General features: G+C 42.7%; 1 protein-coding gene and 2 long non-coding RNA genes across 3 annotated transcripts; 2 read left to right on the top strand and 1 right to left on the bottom strand.

The window, feature by feature from the left end:
- Window positions 1–405: 405 nt before the first annotated feature.
- LOC143485334 (uncharacterized) lies at window positions 406–2848 on the top strand. Its single transcript, XM_076984724.1, has 7 exons — window positions 406–525; window positions 950–979; window positions 1412–1578; window positions 1692–1731; window positions 1893–2223; window positions 2338–2442; window positions 2547–2848. The coding sequence occupies exons 1-7, from the start codon at window positions 406–408 to the stop codon at window positions 2633–2635; spliced, it is 882 nt and encodes a 293-aa protein (XP_076840839.1). The 3' UTR covers window positions 2636–2848.
- Window positions 2849–6571: 3723 nt separating this feature from the next.
- On the bottom strand, window positions 6572–15075 carry LOC143485420 (uncharacterized). Its single transcript, XR_013122878.1, has 3 exons — window positions 14829–15075; window positions 14521–14673; window positions 6572–6666 (listed from the first exon to the last, which is right to left on the bottom strand). It is a non-coding gene; the product is annotated as an uncharacterized LOC143485420 (long non-coding RNA).
- Window positions 11206–12613, top strand: LOC143485359 (uncharacterized). Its single transcript, XR_013122851.1, has 6 exons — window positions 11206–11335; window positions 11672–11760; window positions 11836–11941; window positions 12053–12158; window positions 12327–12400; window positions 12517–12613. It is a non-coding gene; the product is annotated as an uncharacterized LOC143485359 (long non-coding RNA).
- Window positions 15076–22751: the final 7676 nt, after the last annotated feature.

Below are 22751 nucleotides of genomic sequence, written 5' to 3'. Positions count from 1 at the left end.
ACTTGTTTATTTATTGTTTTTTTTTTTACTCATTCTGTACACCATTTAGATTTAAATGTGGAATCACAGGCAGCATCACCCATTACCGTAATCTATGGTATACGCGCAACTTCGCAATTTTTTCGGGGGCTGGCTTGACCAAGATTTTTTAAGTGAGGGCTGGCTTGACCGCAGTAGAACCTTCCAAGGGCGATCTGGGAGAGAGTGTAAGGTGAATAAGATTTACTTTCAGCTTTAATGAAAACACTTGGATTTAATCTGAACTGGGTTATTGTTACAAAATACTTTCCATAATCCAACCTAAGGACTAATGAGTTGGTTGTATGTGTGTAGCATGTTTAAAATGTGTGGTTTTTACTTTTCTGACAGCTCGGACAATCAATATTGGACTTGTGGGATCCCTACATGCACCTGACTGACTGGAACTACAGCAATCTGGATGATGCTCACATGACGGGATTCTTTAGCCAGCCATACAAACAAAGGATACTTATTAAACATGGCCTCATTACGCCTGATGAGAAGGTACAGACATTATCTCAACCCTGAAGAAGCACAGGAGACATTGGATTTTTAAAACTTTTTTTAAACGAAGGAACTATACCTAAATAGCAACTAAAATAAAAATTAAAGTAATAACAATATTAGGCAGATTTAATATATAACCACAGTTTGAAGAAAAACCTCTAAACCATCTCTTTATTTCAGGTGCTGTGCTCTGAGATGGAGTTCAGGCGGTTCAAGAGATGTATGAAGACTGTGGAGGAGAGCTGGGAAAAACTCTTTGTCCAAAAACAGGAAAGTCAGCTGTCATTTACTTAAACTGCTTTACAGATTTAAAACCTTTGCCAACATAAAATGTTATAGTACGATTTAGAATATAGACTGATATATAGAATATTTAAGCTGTGTTTGTTTGCAATTGTAACATAGCATTTTGTCCTTTCAGAAACAGAGTCTCAAAGAATTCATGCTCAAGGTACTGAGAGGGGAGGTCCCAAATGGTGTCACTGTTTTAGATATGAAAAAGTGGCTCATTAATAATGAGAGGAAAACCTTCAGGAAGATGTAGGTTTCTATGGCTTCAGATTTAATACAAAATATACATCATGAAACTATAATATACATATGTAATATAATGTGTGTGCGCATATGAAATTAGAATGATTTCTGTGACCTGTGCAAGTGAATTATCATTAAGATTAATATTGTTCCATGTTTGTTGTGTGTGAAGGTACATGAAGTTCATGAAATGAAGTGACCCTCAGAGTGCTGAACTGGTAGGAAGTTTTGCTTGAATATAATATAAAATAACATATAACCATGTACTATTCAACAGTGGTGCTGTTTCGTGAGATCCTGACTGGGCATTTAAGGTAACTGTACATGTTCACCCCACTGGTTTCCTTAGGCATGGGAGCTGAACCAGCAGTTCCAGCTTGAGGCCCTGGAGAAGGAGGTGATCAGAGAGCTGTATCTGGAAGGCCACGACCAGCGCCACCTGGAGGACCTGAGCCGATCTGGCTCCTCAAGGCCTCTCCCCATCACCACAGTTTCCTCCATCTTATCATATTATGAGTAAGCAATTTAATGAAACCCAGCAACAGAACACGCTTAAGAGGATGAATGAAATCTTTTCTTGTTTGAAAGACAAACATGACCGATGGGTTTTGTTCTTTTCCATGTGTTAGGAGTAACAGTGAGTCCGATGAAGAAGCTTCAAGCCTTGTGGTGAGTTTGTTAACCCTATTTATAACACTAAAGAGATTATACTAAATCTTAAGTAATCATAACAGCCTGTAAAATGCAACTGAAAATCAGTTTGCGTTAAATTGTTTAAATATCTTGTTTCAACATTTATTAATCCTGCACACTTTTTCCAACTTGCATAGATAACGGGTGAAAATCTGCACAATTTGACTAGAAGAGTCACTTCTTTAGTGGGAGAAATAAAGGAGAGTCTTGTTCCCGTCCTGCCCGCGCTCCTGCACTCTACTACATCTGGAATTTTGGAAAACCGTGAGACTGCGCTGAGGGTTGTGGAGATTATTACTATAAAAATAATCATGGAGACCTTCAGGGTATCCAGATCATCCCCTGAACCTGCGAGTGTGCTCCACCAGTTTTATAGTGTCACTTCAACACACCCCCAGCGTCAGTTTCTTTTATGGCTGCGTAGTTCCATTATGGAAATTGTAATGGGACTGCTCTTTCCACAAGAAGGTAAAATGTTTACTTCAGTGCATTTTGACATTTCCCATCATTCCTACTATATGTAAATTTGGGGGAACAAAGGAATCAACACAAAAATAAACTTAAATGTGTGCATTTACGCAGTGATTGATGTCAGAGATGCAGCCAGAGCTGAACATCCTGCAGGCAGTCTGGGTACAACAGAGGCTTCAACTCCAGCGATGCCCAAAATGGAGAGCACCCCAGTTGGTAAGTAACAGCACTATGAATTACTAATCAGATACATCTGATCAGTAATAAATCAAATGATCATATTCTATCACACTGGTTAAAATATATCTTACCCTTTTAAGGCTCAAAGCCCAAGAAAGCGAAGAAAGTTCATGGATTCTTTAGGAGGGCTTGGCAGGCAGTTAAAAAGACTTTCTGCTTTGGAAAATGAGCTAATAAAACTTGCCCAGATAACTAACTTTCTATTCAAGTCTTTTGAATTTACATCTATTTACATTTATTTTTGTAACAACTTCTACGTGAAGCACTTCTGAATTGCCACACTGTATGAAAAGTGCAACAAAAACCTCCCTGTCCTTCTTTAATTCCCACCAGTCCCTTTCAATTCAAGTAATACGGTTTCATCCCCTCCACCAGGTTCTATTAAAATCCAGTCAGAACAGGTGCATCTCCTTTTAACATAGATATTGAAATTGCATCTGGTTCCTTTTAAGTGCTTTGTCGGTTCTTATCTTGTGCAGAGGCGTCCCAAGCACTCCTAAAGGTGTTTGATGTTCTGCTGGGTTGGTCCACAGCCACCACAGCTTAACTGTAGATACGAGAGTGCTGAGCACCATCTAAACAGATAGTGAACTCATCTCAAGACTCTGGCAGTGCAGATTACAGAGCACTGGAATGTATTTCATATATTAAATGCCAGTGATTTATGCCACAGGGAGCCAGTGAAGATCCTGGAGAACAGGTATAATGTGATCATGCATACTTACACCCGTATGCATGCTCACAATACACCTGTTCTCCAGGATTTTCACTGGCTCCCCGTTACATACCGGATTCAATTTAAGGTTCTCTTATTGACCTATAAGGCTCTAAACAACATGGCTCCTCTTTATCTGTCTGACCTCCTACTTTCCTAGAGGTCTCTTAGATCTTCTACTGTTGGACTTCTAAAGGTACCCTCATCTAAACTCTGTAGCTTTGGTGATCGGCCTTTTTCCAGACTTGCTCCTCGACTATGGAACTCCCTTCCAACTGTGATCAAACAGTCTCCCTCTCTTTCCAAATTTAAATCTAAACTTGACTCACCTCTTCTCTCTCGCCTATGATCTCCCTGCTCCATAATTTTCTTTGTACTGTTTTGTATTATATGTTTGTTTCCTTATGTATTGTAAGTGTCTTTGGGTTTCAGAAAATCGCTATATAAAAAGTATTAAGTGCTGAAACAGGAAATCATTTTAGAATATCCATATATCACACAATATTAATGAATAATTGCTTAAGAAAAATAGAGGAACAAATCTGTAAGGGCAGGAATACAGGAGGCGAAATCCCCTGTGGAGTTTTGATGGTAGTGGACGCACATGCAACGCAATAAACGAGAGAAAACAAACACTCGTGGACAATATTCAGCGCGGATAACTGGGGAGAATTGAAATTAATCGCGGAATGAGGTCAGCGCGGATAAAACGGGAGAACTGAAATGGCCTACTCGCGGAATGAGGTCAACGCGGGTAACAGAAAGCAAAACCAAAGAGCAACAAAGGATGCCAGGGGACATAACTGGCTGGCTGGCAAATGCCGCAAAGAACAAAAACCCTTCCCAAAAACAAAACCAAACGGACAGGGAAAAATGACAGTGGCAAGAATACTTGAGAGAGGCCAGGGAGCGGCGCAGGAGGCAAGTACTCGAAAAAACAATGTAACAGAAAAACAAAAAACGAAACAAAGACAGAAACAGGGCGGGGAAACATCTTGACTGAGAGAGAAACGGGCTGAAGGTTGGCAGCAAAGTAGACAGACAACTCAGCGGTGAAACAATGCATCTGCCTTCCTTAATTAAAACACAAGGAAGACAGGTGCAGGTCATCACCGCTGATTGAGCTGAGGTCTGACTCATGGGCTCCTCCTGGTGGTGGCAGAAGGACACGCCCTGGAGACGGCCCTGACAAGATCAATCAATTCATAATCACCCCATATGATATAAAATATTAGAAGGCATTTTCATATTCTGAAACATGTGGCTGAGTAGTAATATTTTGCCATAACCATATGACAGGACACTTGGTTCTTCACAGGATTATTCATTTCCTCTCTTCCCCAAAAGTTTGCCTTTTTCCCCTTCCTTTTCCTACAAATAACCCCTTTTCCCTGCATGTTTTTCTGATTCTGTTTCTGATCATTTTCTTTCATCATGTGAACTTGATTAAATAAAAAAGATATGGTTAGTTGGCAAACACGGCATCAAAGGCCCAGGACTTTACAGTATGATGTTTTACTCTGTACATCCATCCCCATGACATTCATGCTGGAGTTAAACTAGATGTCTTCCAGCAGAAAGAAGACCTGATTATGTCGGGAGACAGACTGTATTTGCATTACCATTAAGTATGTTACACTTATTTGTGCATAGGCCTGTTACCAACTTGAATTCCAAATCGATCTGTAAAAGCTGGGTTGCATTTGAGGGTCCTTTTGACACTTTTTATAAATGAAGTGAGCTTCCCTACCCATCACTGTGTGTGTTTAAGGCAATAGTACCAATCATCTTACCGAGGAACATAATTTCCCTGATAATTCCAACAAGACAATTCTCACCATTACAGGGATGCAAATGTGACTGGTCTGAAGAACATTCAGGAGCATTCACACATCTGGACTGAGCCTACACAGTCCCCAGATGGGAATTCTCAAACATGCCATTTTCATGTACATTGACTAATGACCACTCAGTACACCAGTGGCGGATGCTGGTCTTTCAAGGAGGGGAAGCTCAATTTCGGCCAACTTCATAAAATGTGTCGGTTTATTTATACGTAAATTCTACCCTCCGTTCCTTTTCAAGAAAATGATCTGTGACCCTGTCGTACCAACAAGAAACGTTTCTTTCTTCGTTTCTTTTAATGAAGAAAATCCCGCTAAGAGGATTAGGAAAATCTCCGGTTCAACTCAGAACAGAATTAAAATTTTTAAAATTAAAATTAAATGCTCCCGCGGAGGTTTACACCAAAAGATCGCTGATTCGCTCATTTCGCTGTCAATCAAAAAGGGATTCAGCCTCAGACAGATCCTCCAATCATCATGCAGAAGCTGAGCGTCCGGGCCAGCCGAGGCCAGCCCACTGCCCCATAGACCCCCAGAGACGCTGAGCGTCCGATGGGCGGGACAAAGCCCAGCATTTATCCAATGACTCATCTCGTTTCGCTGTGCTCAGCGTCCACACCGTTTAAAGCACCGTGAAGCTGCGGGACTGAGTGAGAGGAAAGCCCCGTCGTTACCAGTGATAAGAAGCTGATTCTGAACAAAAGTTGAGCACGTTGTAGCGCATATTTAGTCAATGACATGTACACACAACAGTAGCCTATATGTTTGATCACTTATTTTTTGATATTTTAGGGGAAGCTGAGCTTCCCTTGCAGTCTTAGAGCAATCGCCACTGCAGTACACATATCTTTAGAACACATTTGTGATTAGCACTTAACTTCCAAATTGCTTTAATAGCGATTAGAGAGAAATACAGGAGCTTCTAGATAGTAAATCCAAAGAACTGGCAAAATATCCATCCATCCATCCATCCATTATCTGAACCGCCTAATCCCGCTAGTTGGGGACACGGGGGGGCTGGAGCCAATCCCAGCATCTCTGGGCGAAGGCAGGGTACTGGTAAAAAATATTATAACAAAATTCCATTTGCAACAGTCTCCATAAACAGTGGAGGAACAGGGTGGAACAAATGTTAAAACCCACACTCTACAGTTGTGTGCTCAGCCTGTTGACTTTTGGGGTTTTTATTTTAGCCTCGAGCTCCATCAGAAATTTCTGCACACATCCAAAAGTAAACTGCAGTTTCTATGGGTACTTCATGTTGAGTGTGTATATGAGCCCGAATAACATCCCAAAGCCTGTCACAACTGAGGGCGACTGACTCAGTACTTGTGTTTCCTCTGTGAATATTGTAATGTCTGGTTGGTAGGTGAGAATCATCATTCATGGTGACAACAATCGACATGGCTGCCTGATCCAGCTCTTCTGCCTCATTTTCCTGAATATCCCGGGAAAAAGAAAAACATGGGCACAGTCAGGCACAGGCGACACCCAAAGACCCTCTAATGAACATTTGGTTGGTTGTCTGAGTAAGTGAGAGGTGCCCTTGCCTGGAATTCTTTGATGTGGTACTAAACAGGTTCACCTAGGTAGATCATCAGATCTGAGGATGTATTCCCTTCTGGTGCTGATGTCCACAGTCTGAAGAGACACAAAAAATCCAGATATAGTCCACTTCATATAAGCCGATAACCAGTGCTTAATTTATAAATCAAACAATGCCGGAACGCAAACAGCGGCATGAGACAAGGGGTCACTGAGGCCAACAATGTCACCGGATCGCACACAAAACGCAACACTTATGTGCACAAATGTCAAAATAACAAGCCAATTCGTATATATAAATTATAGGGTTGCCAACTCTCACGCACTGAGCGTGAGACACACGCATTTGTCCATTTTCACACGGTCTCACGCCACACTTCCGATATCTCACGCCGAAAAAAAATCTAGTTAATTTACCTCTGATCCATATCTATGATTCAATGAGTTACTAGTTCGACCTGCGATCGATAGATCGCGATATAACACTTAATTTGTGTCCATTTTACGTTCGCCCCCCCATCAGGTAAATGTTCCTTCCCCTGTTTTTGAGGGGTGTTTATACTACCACATATCGTTTCGGACAACACTGCACAGAATGTGACGTGCGCGAGGTGTGCGGAGTCGCGCGCTACGGTCACTCGCGAAAGTATAACTAGCTTTATAGGGGAGACGCGGAAAGGCATCGCTAAAAAGGAGAGCTCTTATGTGATTTAGGAAGCCTGAATGTGGATCTTGTGTTTTATAAATGTCTTTTATAGAATTATTTGTTCAATTAATTGGTTCAACGCAGACAGATTTCTTCATAACTTATAATTAGTAGGCTTGAAAGTTAACGGATCGAGCCAGACAGTAACAGGTGTTGTGCCGAATTCCGACTCTCCGGCAGAATCGCATATAGACGTTTCAGATGATAATCGCGATTTACGTTGTTTCTGTGCACAAATAAGGACTAATTTTTAATGATCTACCACAGAAAATGATGCAGCATTATCTATATCCAAATAAAGACACTGATTCACGGGTGTTCAATATTTTAAATAAAATGTAATGTACGAGATTGGTTGCTACCGTAGCACTCAGGAGGAGCGAATGCCTTTCAAACTAAGAATTACGAGAACAGTAACACACTTGATATACCGAAGTTCACCTCCGACTACGTGACCTCGCCGTATGAATTTGTTCGACGTCGTTACTGACAACCGTGCATCCTATATATCTTAATGACAACCTGACTTATTTAATTTTAATAAGATAAAATATAAAAAACACAAATATTACCTAAATACATCTTATTATGTAGCTAGGACAAACCTAGAGTGCTCAGTGAACTAAGTTATAATTACAGTACTCGAACCCACCCCGATTAACAGGGGAGTATAATTTTGGCAATAACAGAACACCTGCCGAAATAATACCCCCCTCATGATCTGAGGTTTGCAATGTCCGACTGACATGTCTTGTTTTGGTGACTTATCTAGATGTGTATGTTATACCATGTAAAGCACATGTCTGTCACGGTGACAGCTCCGGACCCTTCCCTGTGGGCGTGCCGCTACGTAGTCTGCGTGTCGTTATGTCCATGTTTGTACTTCCGTGGGTGTGGGTCGTTTGTGAGCGTGTTCGTAAGTTGCACCTGTGCCTTGTCTCAAGGTCACGTGGGTCTGTGTGATTCACCTATTTAATGTGCGTTCGCGCAGTGTCTTGTGCTCGTCTTTGTCTAAAGTTCATGCCCGTGCAAGCATCTGAGTCAGGTGGGGAGGAGACGGATTACGGAGCCGGTTGTTCGCCGTCGGTGTACTCCGCCCCCACCGTTTACTACGGCAAGGAAAGGGAAGACCACCGAGCACTCTGACAAAGAGGAGGAGGAAGTGGTCAGTCCCCCTCCGTCCGTATACTCTGTCGGGAAGGAGAAGGAGGCTGTCAGTCCCTCTCCCTCCGTTCGCCTGCTCCCCTCCGAGCACGATGACAGGAGCGATGAGGAAGACAGCGACGCTCAGTGCTAGCTGGAGGCCACCATGCAGTCCGCGCAGGAAAAGCCTCGGGTGCCCTCGGACGCAAGCGACATGGACTGCTCTCGCTGCCCGACCCCGGATGAACCCATGTCGCTTGGTCGCAGCGTCTCCGAGAGTGAGGAAGAGATGGAGACGGCGAGGGGCGAGGCGACGGCATCCCCGGAAGCGCAAAAGGGTCCTGGTATAGCCAGCGGTCCGAGGTGGGTGTTTAGCGCGCCCTTGATGAAGCCGCGGACCCCAGCCAGCGCGCGGCAGCGAGCCAGGACTCCGGCCGTGCCCAGAAGGAAGGGCGAAGCTCCCCGAGGGAGACCACCGGGAGCACGGCCAGCGGGAGTCCCGAGCAGCGCAACGCGCGTGTGGAGTCGCAACCCGAGGAACGGAGGGACTCCGCCGCCTGTACCACCCGCTGCGTCACCGACCTTAGGAGGGACCGCGCCTCCGCTTGCGCCTTGGCAAGCAGCCGGAGCGATGCCATGGCTGCCTGTCCCTATATGTTTGTCTATCCCCGTGTGTCTCCCAGGTCTCCTTTTCCCGTTCGTACCTCTAGTGTTTCATGTTCCTGTGTGCGTGTTTGTGCTTGTGCCCGTGTTTAATGTATTCTCCCCTGTCTTCCCAGGGAGGGTGTGCTAGAGCTGTTCGCGGCGGTTCCCGCCGTCGGGGGTGAGACGGATCATGGGCTCCGCCCACCTGAGGGATGCACACGACATCACAAAACAACAACAACAGCCGCTGTGGACGGAGGCGACCGCTAGGGGGCCGCCTCACCGTGACACGGAAAGCATGTTAAGCGTACTTTTACGACACATTTTTTTGTCAACGTTTGTCGTGAATGACAGATCGTATTCTGTTCCCTTTAAAAACCCATTGTATACGCTATTTGCTTTTCACGCGGCTTACTTTCATACAAATTTAACAGTTTTATTCTCTCACTTAGTTATAATTTTTAGTTTGTGGCTTGGAAAATGGATCCTATTATTTACAAACAGATCGTCACATACAAAACTAATAGTATATATCCAGATGGCCTCACAAAAGTGGAAAAAAAACTACTTTAGAAAGAAGGCTCAAACTTACGACATTGAAGGTAAGATGACTTGTTTGTATTTATTACATGCGGTTTGATTTTTTTTTTTTGTCTAAATATAGAAGGTGAAGTGTCATTTATGTCCACGATATCCTTTTTTGCGTTTGGGTTTTTTATGGTTGGCGTACAGCAAAAATTATTGGGTCAGTCGATCTCTGGGAGGAAGGACAGGTTGAATAACGGGTGCATTAAGTATGGAGGAAAATAAAAGAACGTTTAGTGATACAGCAGACTTATAGGCTTACTATAGCGATTTTGGTGGATGGGACATATAGAGGTAGGAGACAGTGAAAATGGATGGAGTGGATGACGTGAGTGATAAAAAAACGATTAAGGTATAAAAAATGCAGCCATTTCTATCACTCATCAGTTCATGCATGTCATCATAGGAACAGTTTGAAAAAGTCTAAGTAAAAGTATGTCATAGACAGGATAATAAATTTGTACAGCCCTCAGAGTTCCGTAGACTCTGGTAGTGGAAAAGTACAGGGACACAGGTTGACAGAGGGGGGTGGGGGGCGGGGGGCGGGGCGGGGGGAGAGAAAGAGAGAGAGGTTCTAACTGAGGAGCAGACACACAGATAAGGGAGTGAACTAAATGTCATAGTGTTCTGACTAAGTATCAGACAGTAAATCACAAATTCTTTTACAATTGATTAGACCAATTTTTGCTTGATTAATTTGCACTGATGTTTTTGTGTTTGCTTGTATTTGATTGTCTATACATAATTAAGTTCATGTGACTGATCAAATAAGACTTTTTGTTATTACTTTCTCAACTTTGACGTGAAATATTTCACAGATGGTGATTTATATTATACCCGGCATAAAGGCAGCTCTGGTGCCCAGAAAACAAAAGTTGTCTGTGGCATAGAAGATGCAAACAGCATTTTCAGGGAATTTCATGCCAGCTCCATCGGAGCCCACTGTGGGCAAAGAAAGACAAGAGATGCCATCTCCAGGAGGTTTTACTGGCCTGGCATGTCCACAGATATCGACACATGGGTAATTATAACCATAACTATACCTCTCCTTTCTTTCTCAAATATCAAACATAAAATACAAAAACATATAAACAAACTCTTGTATATGACATTTAGTTAACCTTTGTTTACTTTTGTCTTTTAGAGCCCTTTGCAAATTGGTGATGAACAAACCCCAAGACTGGGACAAGCACCTTGATGCAGTGATGTTCGGATTACGAACGAAAAAGCAGATGACAACAAAGTGCTCTCCCTACTTTCTTATGTTTGGGAGAGAGGCCCGATATCCTTCTGAAATCCCCGAACAATACAGGGTTAGAGTACATGTTTCATGTTTTTGAAATTAAAATTAAATATTGATACCAAAAAAAAACACACTGTAGCATTACATTTAAATGTAATTGCTGAATGTAAAATGTTTTTCAGATTGACAGCACGGTTGAAGAGGTAGTGGGCTCTGAAGACGTCAGAGTGTGCACTAAAGCTAAATGACATTCTGGCCAACGTAAAGGGAAACTTGGAGAAAAGTCGTGAAAAAATTAAAAAGAAAAGGCAGCAGAAGTCATCGCTTCCCAAATTCAGTGTGGGGGACAAGGTGCGTATGTGCTCCTATCAAAAATAGGGCCATATAAGATCTACTTTGCTGACATACATCGGACGGCACCAGATATGCAATTTGAAAGTGAGGTAAGACATTGATCATCATTATTATTCACTTATTAACTTAAATCAGTAATTAGACAGACAGACAGACAGACGTAGCTTAATCTAGATTTACGAATTATAAGGACTTATATATTATATAGTTTTATTAAATGTCACGGTACGGCGGCCCCCTACTGGTCGCCCCCGTCTACAGCAGCAGCTTGTCCTGTGGGTGTGGCGTTGTGTTCGTCCCGACTTATTGCTAATCAATTAAAACTTTTTGAATCACTTAGAACACCATTGTTAGACTTACATTGTACATATATGTGGGTGTATAGGGTTTTATTATATTTCATATAACTAATTTATATGTGAAAGGTTGTGCTACCATCAGAGAAGAGGGTTCTGTACTTGGATCCTCTAGGAGAGAGTAGAAACAAACTGAAAAGGTGTCAGGAGGTGACAAGGTAAACATAGCTGTCTATGAAAATGGGAATAAGTATTTCTCAACTTTTCTGCTTAGTAATTTCCATTTATTTCAGATCATTCATGAGACAAGTTGGACTGAATGTGTCTAGGTGGGCATGCAGTACCGTCCCACACCCACAGCAAAAGGATGGCAGTTCCTGTGGGCCCTTTGTGCTGAAAGTAAGTATTACTTTTATTATTTAGTATTATATTGGCATATATATTATATTATATTATATTAACTATACATTATAGTTATTAAGGTTAGAAATTATGTTTTTATTTTTACAGTTTGCAGAATACATCCTGCAGGACCGCCATATTTGCTTTTCCACAAGTATCAAAGGTGTGGAGGACATAAGAAGGGAAATCGCCACTGTGCTCCTCCAGAGAACTGGTACATTTACCTTGAGGCATTTGTGTTAAAACTAGTAGCAAACAGTAGCAGCAGAAACTATGTAGCAATTTACTAACAGATTGATTCATTATGATGTTATTTCTGATGTTGACAAATCACCCCATTGATCAACAATGATATCTTTCTTTACATTGTCACATGAAATAGTTTTTCTAGATATCCTGAGTGATTTATGTCACTTCTGTGGGGAAAAGCAAAATGCCGAACAAGACACCGACTGGGTAAGTTGTCATATATTATTTCCCAATAAAATTCATATTTATCAGATAATGTACATAGGAGTTATTTATACTAATACCCAACATCGCTAATGAATATGTCCGTATTCAACATTTAGATTCGATGTGAGCTTTGCCCACGGTGGTACCACTACAGCTGTGTGAAAAAGCCTGCAATGGACAGCGACTACATCTGTGAAGCTTGTACAGTTTCGGACAATTAGTGCTAGAACTACAATTATAAATAGAATGTAAATGGTTATTGTCATTTAGAATCTAAGTTAAATATTAATCATTTAAAATATGTGTTATTTTCTTTGTAATATATTTGTAAATATTGGCTGAAATATGCTTTATTTACTTTTGTTAACATTTTTGTATTTGCTGGCGTGTTCAAATTTTTATATTTAAAGTTTTGTATATACAGATTGCATATAAATATTTTGTAAACAATAGTTTTCTTATGCTCATATCTGTCAACCACACACACGAACACACACATAGGCAGGGTCTTGGTGGCACGGAGGGAGTGAAAGTGTAAATAAAGTGTATTTTAAATATTATTCTCCACCACAAACAAATGGTACACCAGAGAAATAAGAACAAAAGGGAAAAGGTGCCGAGACACAGATCAACTACAGTAAAGGAATCAGTTCTGTCACTGTACAGGTGAGCAATGTGTGGGGTATGTACCTGTGGGTTTTAAACAAAGAAAGAAAACGAGGCAAATGGGCACATAGTTTATGAGGTGACTGGCAGTGTGTGTGTGTGTGTCAGTAGGAGTGCCCCTTGTGTGGTCGTGTCATCAGATTGACCGCAATATATTTGTTTGATACAATAAAGTTAAAATCTATATTTTTTGTTTATAATCAAGTCAACAAGATCTGAAGTGTAAAGGTTATCCAGTTATCAGGATGACTAAAACAGATATCCCATCTACTAAATCCCAGTAAACTTGTCTGTTAATCAAATGTCAATCAGACATTGCAATTGCAAAGGGTACTGCCAAAATTATACCCCCCTTACTATCCCAGCCCCTGATGAACATAGAGACATGTGCTTTACATGGTATAACATACACATCTAGATAAGTCACCAAAACAAAAGACATGTCAGTTGGACATTGCAAACCTCAGATCATGAGGGGGGTATTATTTCGGCAGGCGTTCTGTTGATATTGCCAAAATTATACCCCCCTTACTATCCCAGCCCCTGTTGAACATAGAGTCATGTGCTTTACATGGTATGCCCTACACATCTAGGTAAGTCATCAAAACAAAAGACATGTCAGTCGGACATTGCAAACCTCAGATCATGAGGGGGGTAAGATTTCGGCAGGTGTACTGTTGTTATTGCCAAAATTATACTCCCCCTGTTAATCGGGGTGGGTTCGAGTACTGTAATTATAACTTAGTTCACTGAGCACTCTAGGTTCGTCCTAGCTACATAATAAGATATATTTAGGTAATATTTGTCTTTTTTATATTTTATCTTATTAAAATTAAATAAGTCAGGTTGTCATTAAGATATATAAGATGCACGGTTGTCAGTAACGACGTTGAACAAAGTCATACGGCGAGGTCACGTAGAATGAAAGACATTCGCTCCTCCTGAGTGGTACGGTAGCATCTCGTACATTACATTTTATTAAAAATATTGAACATTAGACAATGCTGCATCGTTTTCTGTGGTAGATCATTAAAAATTAGTCCTTATTTGTGCATAGAAACAACGTAAATCGCGATTATCATCTGAAACGTCTATAGGCCTATGCGCGTGCACGCGAGGGGGATTCTGCCGGGGAGTCGGAATTCGGCACAACACCTGTTGGATCCGGCTCAAATTAAGCCCTGCCGATAACAATATATATCACGGTGTAGCACATTTTGTGCAGATTCAATGAATCTTTTACATAAAATATCTGCACAAAAGAGCAATTTCTGTGTATTTTGGAACAGTAGCCTCAGCCCAGATAATCCATTATCCCACTCTTCACCCAAGCAATTTAAGGCTGCTGTAAAGCATGTACTTTGTGACAATATAGGCAATATTAAACAACGTTTTCATATCGCACAGCCCTACCCACCATGAATACAACCAACACAACATGCATTCATAGCTACCTCATCCAAAAACCTGCAAAGTCCTGGCATTCCTCTATTTCACAACTCCTCCCTTTCTCCAAATGACATCCAGCAGCTTGGTGGCATGTTTGTCAAACTGAGCAAAAAACTTTCTTTCCAGCGGTACAGTTGTGATTCGCAGAAACTCAGCATCTTGAAAAAATGGGCATAAAAAGAAAACAACAATTAGTCACTTCAGTCGATTATTTCCTTAAATAAATAAGCTATAAAAAGAAAAATTATATATCACAGCCAGAACAAAATTAAGTTTTTGCTTATTTTATTTACTAAGCTACATATTAACTCACACATTGAACTTGACAAGCATAGCAGGCATGGAAATGTGACTACTGTAGCCTATATGGAAAACAATCCATATGCCATCCTACCGCCGTAGTTTGAGGCACACTCAATTGCTCTGCCACAGTGCTCAATTTGGCAATAACAGTCACATCAGCGCCAGATAAGGCAGATATTTAATGAGCGCTTTTGCGGACATGTTTAAAAAAAACTCGTTTGTACTGCTTAGCGTGCTATAGTCCCGTTAATTTTTAGTTGGACACATCATGTTGCGAATGTTTATATCCTGTGACTAACTTGTGTCAGTGCTGAATGCTGTCATTTACTGCCCTCTAGCGACCGGAGAGAGCATTTGATTTGTATTCATTTTTTTAAAATCACAACTTTTCATAGAAATGAGCTAGAGACTCGCTTCTTTTTTGACATACTCAGAAATTTATGCCCGGCCGTATTAAATCATCCAACGGGCCCGCGGGCCGTATGTTTGACATGCCTGATGTACAGGAAAAGATTCTCATGCGAGTGTGTCCGGCCACAGAAAACTGGAAAACACTGGGAATTATTAAAATTTGAAATCAGAAAAATAGCTACCGCTTATGGCAAAAAATGCGTGTGAAAAAAGATTAAGAATAGAAAATATTATTAATAATATATCTGCACTAAGTTTATATGGTAATACAGGGGATGAAAGGCATGATATCACATTAGAGAAACAACAAAATGAACTAAATGAAATCTATGTAGAAAGAGCTTGAGGAGCATTTGTGCGCTCTCGGCGTAAATGGTTAGACGAAGGTGAGAGAAGCAGCAGGTACTTTTATAATTTAGAAAAGAGAAATTCGGAAATAAATATGATAACGTAATTAAAAATTGGAGACAATCTGCGAAGACAGTAAATATATATCTGAATACTATGCCAATCTCTATCTCCCTACTAATTGCCTTGACAGCTCTAATATTCTGAATTCAATTAAAAATGTCAAAACAATAAGTGCTCACTTCAACAGAGAATGTTCTAAAGCAGGGGTGTCAAACTCATTTTCACCGCGGGCCACATCAGCATAATCATTACCCACCCTCCTGTTTTGATGCATTTTGAAAACAGGAAATGAGTCCCTGGTCTAATGCACCCTCTGTATTAAGAAACCCTATCTCAAAAACTGACTTTTAGTCATTACTTGGGTAGCACGCATATGAGCCATTTTAATATAGATTAATCTAGATCAATCTAGATTAATTTCAAGATTTCAGTGAGATTAATCTAGATTAAAAAAATTAATCTATGCCCACCCCTAATATATATCCTAGCAGCTGCAAGACCCTGCGGACGTGCTGCACGTGCTCCTGGACAGTACGACTATATATGAGTATGTCGTCGAGGTAGACGTACACGTAACGGTCAAGGGCCTCTCTGAGTATCTCATTGATGAAGCGTTGGAAGACCGCCGGGGCGTTCATCAGGCCGAACGGCATGACCAGGTATTCGTAGTGCCCGGCTGGTGTGATAAAGGCGGTTTTCCACTCTTCACCCTCCCTGACCCGCAGCAGATTGTACGCGCTGCGTAGGTCCAGTTTGGTGAACACCGACGCTTGCTGGAGGGCCTCAAACGCCGAGGACATGAGAGGGAGGGGGTGACAATCCTTGACCGTTATCTTATTGAGTTCTCGATAATCGATACAGGGCCTAAGGCCCCCGTCCTTTTTACCCACAAAAAAGAAACCTGCCCCAGCAGGGAAGTGGAGGGTCGGATGATCCCGGCCGCCAGGGACTCCTGGATGTAATCTTCCATGGCCCTGCGCTCGGGTAACGCTAATGAGAACAGGCGCCCCCTAGGGGGAGCCGTACCCGGGAGGAGATTAATAGCAATGTCGTTAGCCCTATGGGGTGGAAGGAACCCTGCCTTGCGCTTGCTGAAAACGTCCCGGAGGTCGTGATATTCCGCAGGGACCTTTCCGAACCCCTTGATCTCCTCTGGGTTACCCCCTGGCTCGGGGCAGAGAGGAGTCAAACAGACCTTCTCACATACGGTGCTCCAGCGGCTAATGGTGAGGTTAAGCCAGTCTATATTGGGGTTGTGGCGTTGGAGCCACGGGAAGCCCAATATGAGCTGTAATCGGGGCGCGGCAATAACGTAAAGGGCGGTCTGTTCGTGGTGGTTGCCTATTTGTAACAACAGGGGCACCGTCTGATGAGTGACCATACCAGAGGTAAGTATACGACCGTCGACAGCGGACACAGAGAGATGCTTCTCAAACGGGTTAAGGGGTATCGCGAGGGACGAAGCTAGGGACGCGTCAATGAAGTTCCCCGCAGCTCCGGAGTCGATCAGGGCCAGTAGCCGATGCTCCTTGGAGCCTCTCTATGACAAGACCGCATGAGCCATCAGACCCATGGCAGGGGAATATGTGGTCTGACCCGTCGGGGTTTCCCCAGTCACCGGCGGGTCTGCCCTTTTCCCTGTAGCTCGGGGCAATCCGCGATCTTGTGCTCGGTACCCCCCACAATACAGGCATTTACCCCCGCGCAAGCGGTCCTCCCTTTCCTGCCTTGACAGGCGCGTATGGCCTAATTGCATTGGCTGTTCCCCTGTCTCGGCAGGTCCGGACGTAGTGCCGGGTGTGTCTGGGTGTGTTACCACTCTACTCTGTGGTCGCCGCTGCATTTTACGGTCACGCAACCTGTTGTCTATCTTGATCGCGAGATCGATCATAGCGTCTAGCGTGGTGGGTGTTTCTCTGAGGGCTAGCTCGTCCTTGAGTTCCTCGCAAAGCCCCTCCATGAATATGGCCCCGAGAGCCTCTGATCCCCAAGAGCTCTCTGCAGCCAGCGTGTGGAAACTCAGAGAGTACTCGGCCACGGTCGCCCTGCCCTGGCGTGTCCGCAGCAGTCTAGAACCCGCCAGACCGTCGGCCAGAGGATGGTAGAAGGCCTGACGCATAGCATTGGAGAAGCGGTCGAACGAGGCGCAGGTCTCAGGCTGCTTCTCCCACACCGGCGTGGCCCACTGTAAGGCCTTGCCCGAGAGCAAAGCCATCACGTAGGCTACCTTAGCCCGCTCGTTGGGGAAGCGGGAGGGTTGCTGTTCGAAAACGAGTGAACACTGCAGCAAAAACCCTCAACAGCCTTCGGGTTCCCTGGTGTAACGTGCGGGAGCGGGTAACGCGGGCTCCCCACGTGAGACGCTAGGGTGTTCGGGCACCGGAGAAGAGACAGACGGCCCGGGGTGAGCGGCAGCCTGACTAGCCGCCTGAACAGTGGCGGACAAGTTCTGCAGTTGGGTAAGTATCTGCTGTAAGACCTGCTCATGCCTGCCTATAGCCTGCCCTTGAGCAGCCAAAGCCGTCCTCAGCTCATTGACGGTCTGGGAGCCTGCTGAGTCCATAGTAGGCTGAGTTGTTCTGTAACGTGGGTCCACTGACTACAGAGGACCCACAGGGTTTTTGTTTGATGGGCTCAGGAGCAAACTCCAAACACAAACGGTGAACTGAGGCCTCCGCGAGGAGCGGGAAACGCAGAAAATAAAAGCAGAGAATACGTCTCTGAAAATCCCAACAGAAAACACACGGAGGCAACGACTCAACGTGTTTGCACAAAACAGGAGCACAAACGAACAAAATAAAGAAGCCAAAGAACCAAAAACACACGGAGGCAATAACTCAACGTGTCTGCACAAAACAGGAGCACAAACGAACAAAATATTGAAACAATGATACAGGAAGGGAACAGTGAAGGAAAACTTGAGGTAGGCCAGGAAGGGCGCAGGAGAGAGACTCGAAGTGGAACAGGGGAAAGACAAAACAAACGAGAGAGAGAGAGAACGCATTAGAGAGGAGTAGTATACCGGCTGGCAACACGTGCGAGTAGCAACGAACAACTCAGCAGTGAGGCACTGCAACTGTGCCTGTTAAATAGGGGAAGGCACAGCTGCAGGTCCTCACCGCTGATTGCGTCTCGTTCGCATTCAGTCTAGCACTCCTTCTAGTGGCGACCGGAGGGACGGTTCTGGACCAAGCCCTGACAGACGTGGGTAGAGCGCGCCCTCTAGTGGCGACAGGGGGAACGGTCCTGGGTCCAGCCCTGACATAAAATTACGCGGGGGGCCACATTTGGCCCGCGGGCCTTGAGTTTGACACCTGTGTTCTAAAGAGATCACCTTATACGAAGTATTGGCAAACATAAAAAGTCTTAAAAACAATAAATCACCGGGTAATGATGGGCTCTCTGCTGAATTTTATAAAACATTTGCCAACCAATCTGCTAATTTTTTACTGGCTGTATTTAATGAAGCCCTCTCCAAAGAAGAACTGCCCCCATCATTGAAGCAAGGACTTCTTTCTCTAATCCCCAAAACTAATAAAGATCCTCTACTTATTGATAATTGGAGGCCAATAACACTTCTCAACAGCGATTATAAAATTATAACCTCCTTACTAGCCAAGCGTCTAAAAACAGGCCTAAATGAAATAATTTATGAATCTCAATGTGGATTTATGAGTAAACGTCATATCTCTAATAATATTCGTCTGGTTCTGGATTTGGTTAACTACAGAGAACTTATTGATGGCAGCCCCTTGACTCTTTTCTTGGATTTTCAAAAGGCATTTGACACAGTTTTCCATAATTTTATTTTTGACACACTGGCTTTTTTCAAATTTGATGACTTTTTTTATAAAGGCAATCAAAACCTTATACAAAGGAAACAATAGTTCAGTGAAACTGCCCTATGAGACCTCACCCAGATTTGAGATTAAGAGAGGAATTCGTCAGGGCTGTCCCATCTCACCTTACCTTTTTTACTGGTAGGCCAAGTCCTGAACCTCTTAATCAGTAGCTTGTCCTTGCCAACCACGACAGTATTAGCACTAACATTACTAAACTCATAGCAAAGTTAATGAATAATGTACTTATCTTTAATGGTAACAAAAATAACGTAGCTATTTGTAACTGACAGTTCTTCCCATCAAGATCATATGTGATGCTTCCCACCTCATCACAAATGTTGAAGCCAGATGGCCAGGATCCGTGTATGATTCCACACTGTACAACAAATCTGAACAGAGTAGGCCTGCGGTAGTTTTGCTAGTTGTTCACATGCAGTGTAATAGTTAAATCATTGCAAACCCTAGGTGATTATAGGACATGACGGCCTCCTTCATGGAGACAGAGGGTATCCCTGCCTGTCCTATAGGCCTACCTTATGACTCCCTATTCAGATCCTGCACCTGGACCACAATCCCGCTACAATCAGGCCCACAGCAAAACCAGGGCAAGAATTTAAACACTGAAAAACAACTTGTTGGCTTAGCGCTAGTTTTGATAACTATACGTTTGGAAAACATGTTGAAATACGACCTAGTTCAAAATTCAAACTCAACAAACACCACCAAGTTAGTTGTGTTAGCTTGTAAAGATCCACATTAACTTCACTCAGTGAACGTTTGAAGTCCTCTAGGTAAATGGTGAAACGCTGGGTCTTCATTTTAGTTGTGGTGCAGAAGGTGCCAAGAAAATCGTCTCTCTTCAGCATGCACATTAGTTTCACCACTACCACTATTGCTCGCCCAACAGAGTTTTTTTCTTTGGACTTCACATGTTGACTGAAAACCATAATGCTCATTCACTGAACACAAAATATTAAGTTGAATGGTAAAAATGCAGCAGCTGATGGCACAACTCGTTTTTTGTTTTTGGAGTAACTATTTTTATGTTTCATGCTTTGCCCACATTAATTTTTATATTCACAGAACATAAGCTTACAAAGATTTTTTACAGTGTACCTGACAGATCATTATCAATTTGTACTAGTAAATAACGAATGCTCAGAACGTGCTAAGGTAAAATATGGTGTTCCACAAGGATCTGTACTGGGACCCCAATTATTCTCATTGTATATGCTATCACTGGGCACTGTCATTCGTAGGCATGGTATTAGCTTCCGTTACTACACAGATGATACTCAGTTGTATATATCTTACAATCCGGATGATGACTACTCTCAAGATTGAGAACTGCGTCCAGAACATTAAAAAATAGATGGCATCTAATTTTCTTCTACTAAATTCCGATAAGACTGAGGTGCTGATTCTTGGGCCCAAAGCTGCTAGAAGCAATTGGGCTGATATTCCCCTCACCCTAGATGGTTTTTCAGTAACACCTAAATCTACTGCAAAATGCTTAGGTATCACTATTGATTCGGATCTTTCATTTGACACACACATATGCAATGTCACTAAGGCTGCCTTTTCCTTTTTCCATTTACGTAATATTACCAAGCTTAGACACTTACTTTCATTAGCTGATGCAAAGAAGCTGGTCCATGCTTTTGTCTCATCAAGATTGGACTACTGTAATGGTCTTCTAATTGGATGCTCTAAACAGTGCATAAAGAAGCTACAACTTGTACAAAATGCTGCAGCTACACAGCAAAAACCGGAGTGTTACATTGTCTAGTTTAAACATTTCCGAGTTGATTTTAACTCCCAAAGAGTAATTTTAAGACTATTAGATTTAAATGATGTTCAGTGTTGGAGTTATCTGACCGAGTTCATCAAATCGGTGTTAATCCACCTCGGCTGGAGAAATTCTGTGCCATTTTTCTTGAGAAAGATGTACACGGTGAGTTATTTATTCAGTCTTATTTTAAAAGGTTTAATTTGATTAGGTGAAATGCATTATGTACAATAAAACACCCTCGTAACATAATACAGGAAGATGATAAAATCCTGCACCTAACATCCGGAGTCATGCAACAGGCTTGGCTAGGATGTATTAACCAACCAACGACTATGATCTACTAATACCTACTACTAGGGCTGAACGATTTTGGAAAATAATCTAATTGCAATTTTTTATCTATAAATTGCGATTGCGATTTAAAATCGCAATTTTTTTTCCATTGTTCCACTTCAGGAAACTCTGTTTCGGCATTTTTTATACAGCTCAGATACAGGGTTGCCGGGGGGGGGTGTAAAAATGGACTAAATTTAAGTATTATTATTATATCGTGATCGATCGATCGCCTGTGGTTGGCGCCAGAGCGAACTACTAACTTTTTAGTCTAAGACGCTCAATGCGTGAGAGTTGGCAACCCTGCAGATATTACAACTTGGCTAAAATATGTGCGTGAGGGCATTTGGTAGCGCATATCCAGTGTGTTTAACAAAGCCATGAAGCCGGGATTGTTCACTACATTAACGGACATCATGTCTTTCACTATGAACTCCGTTACTGCCCGAGTTATTTCAGCGTGCCGCTTCCAATTATATCCATAAGGAGTTACACTTTCAAACGGTTCGGTCAGTGAACCCTGTCTGCTGGACCGCGGTCAAGCTATCCGCGCTTTCGCGATTCATCCGCGCTTTAAATCTTATTGCGCCTATATGCGTGATTTTACGGTATTTCGCTGCTCACCGCATACTAAAGCTGTATAAGCGCAGAGAAAAACTTTTGCGTATTTGAAGATGCAGCACTGGTCGTTGGCATTTTAGCCTTACAAATATGAGGCTTTGTGGTGTTTTTTTTTATGCTGAAGAAGGTTTGTAGTGTTTCCTCGCGTCGTAGCGACAGTAGCAAGGCACGTTTTACACAGTACCTGACATTGAGCAGCATCTTTTTAAAAGCCAAAGTAATTTCACACAACTGATGTGCTGCCCCTCTTTGGTATTAGACTTTCAGTTGTGTCAGCTTCTGTCGAGCCTGAAGCCATTGTGCAACAAGTTAAAGTGCGCTGTGTTAACTTCACTTCTCCACCTCCCTGCCTCCTGCTCGGGTTTGCTCCGTTCGTCCTCGGCTCGGCTCGCTCCCAAGTCACGTGACCAGTTTAAATCGCAGCCTGTGCGATTAGACAATCGCGTTTTAAAAAATCGCGAAATTATCGCAAATGCAATTAATCGTTCAGCCCTACCTACTACTATGCCCATGACCCATCATC

This window comes from Brachyhypopomus gauderio, unplaced genomic scaffold (assembly GCF_052324685.1).
Source record: "Brachyhypopomus gauderio isolate BG-103 unplaced genomic scaffold, BGAUD_0.2 sc34, whole genome shotgun sequence".
Taxonomy (NCBI): domain Eukaryota; kingdom Metazoa; phylum Chordata; class Actinopteri; order Gymnotiformes; family Hypopomidae; genus Brachyhypopomus; species Brachyhypopomus gauderio.
Note: the sequence above shows the minus strand (reverse complement) of the source record. Positions and strands in the feature narration are given on the sequence as shown.

Coding starts and splice junctions, on each gene's coding strand:
- LOC143485334 (XM_076984724.1), top strand. CDS start 406: ATGCACCTGACTGACTGGAACTACAGCAATCTGGATGATGCTCACATG. Junction 526..949: donor TCATTACGCCTGATGAGAAG/GTACAGACATTA, acceptor TTGTCCTTTCAG/AAACAGAGTCTCAAAGAATT. Junction 2,443..2,546: donor AATGGAGAGCACCCCAGTTG/GTAAGTAACAGC, acceptor TACCCTTTTAAG/GCTCAAAGCCCAAGAAAGCG.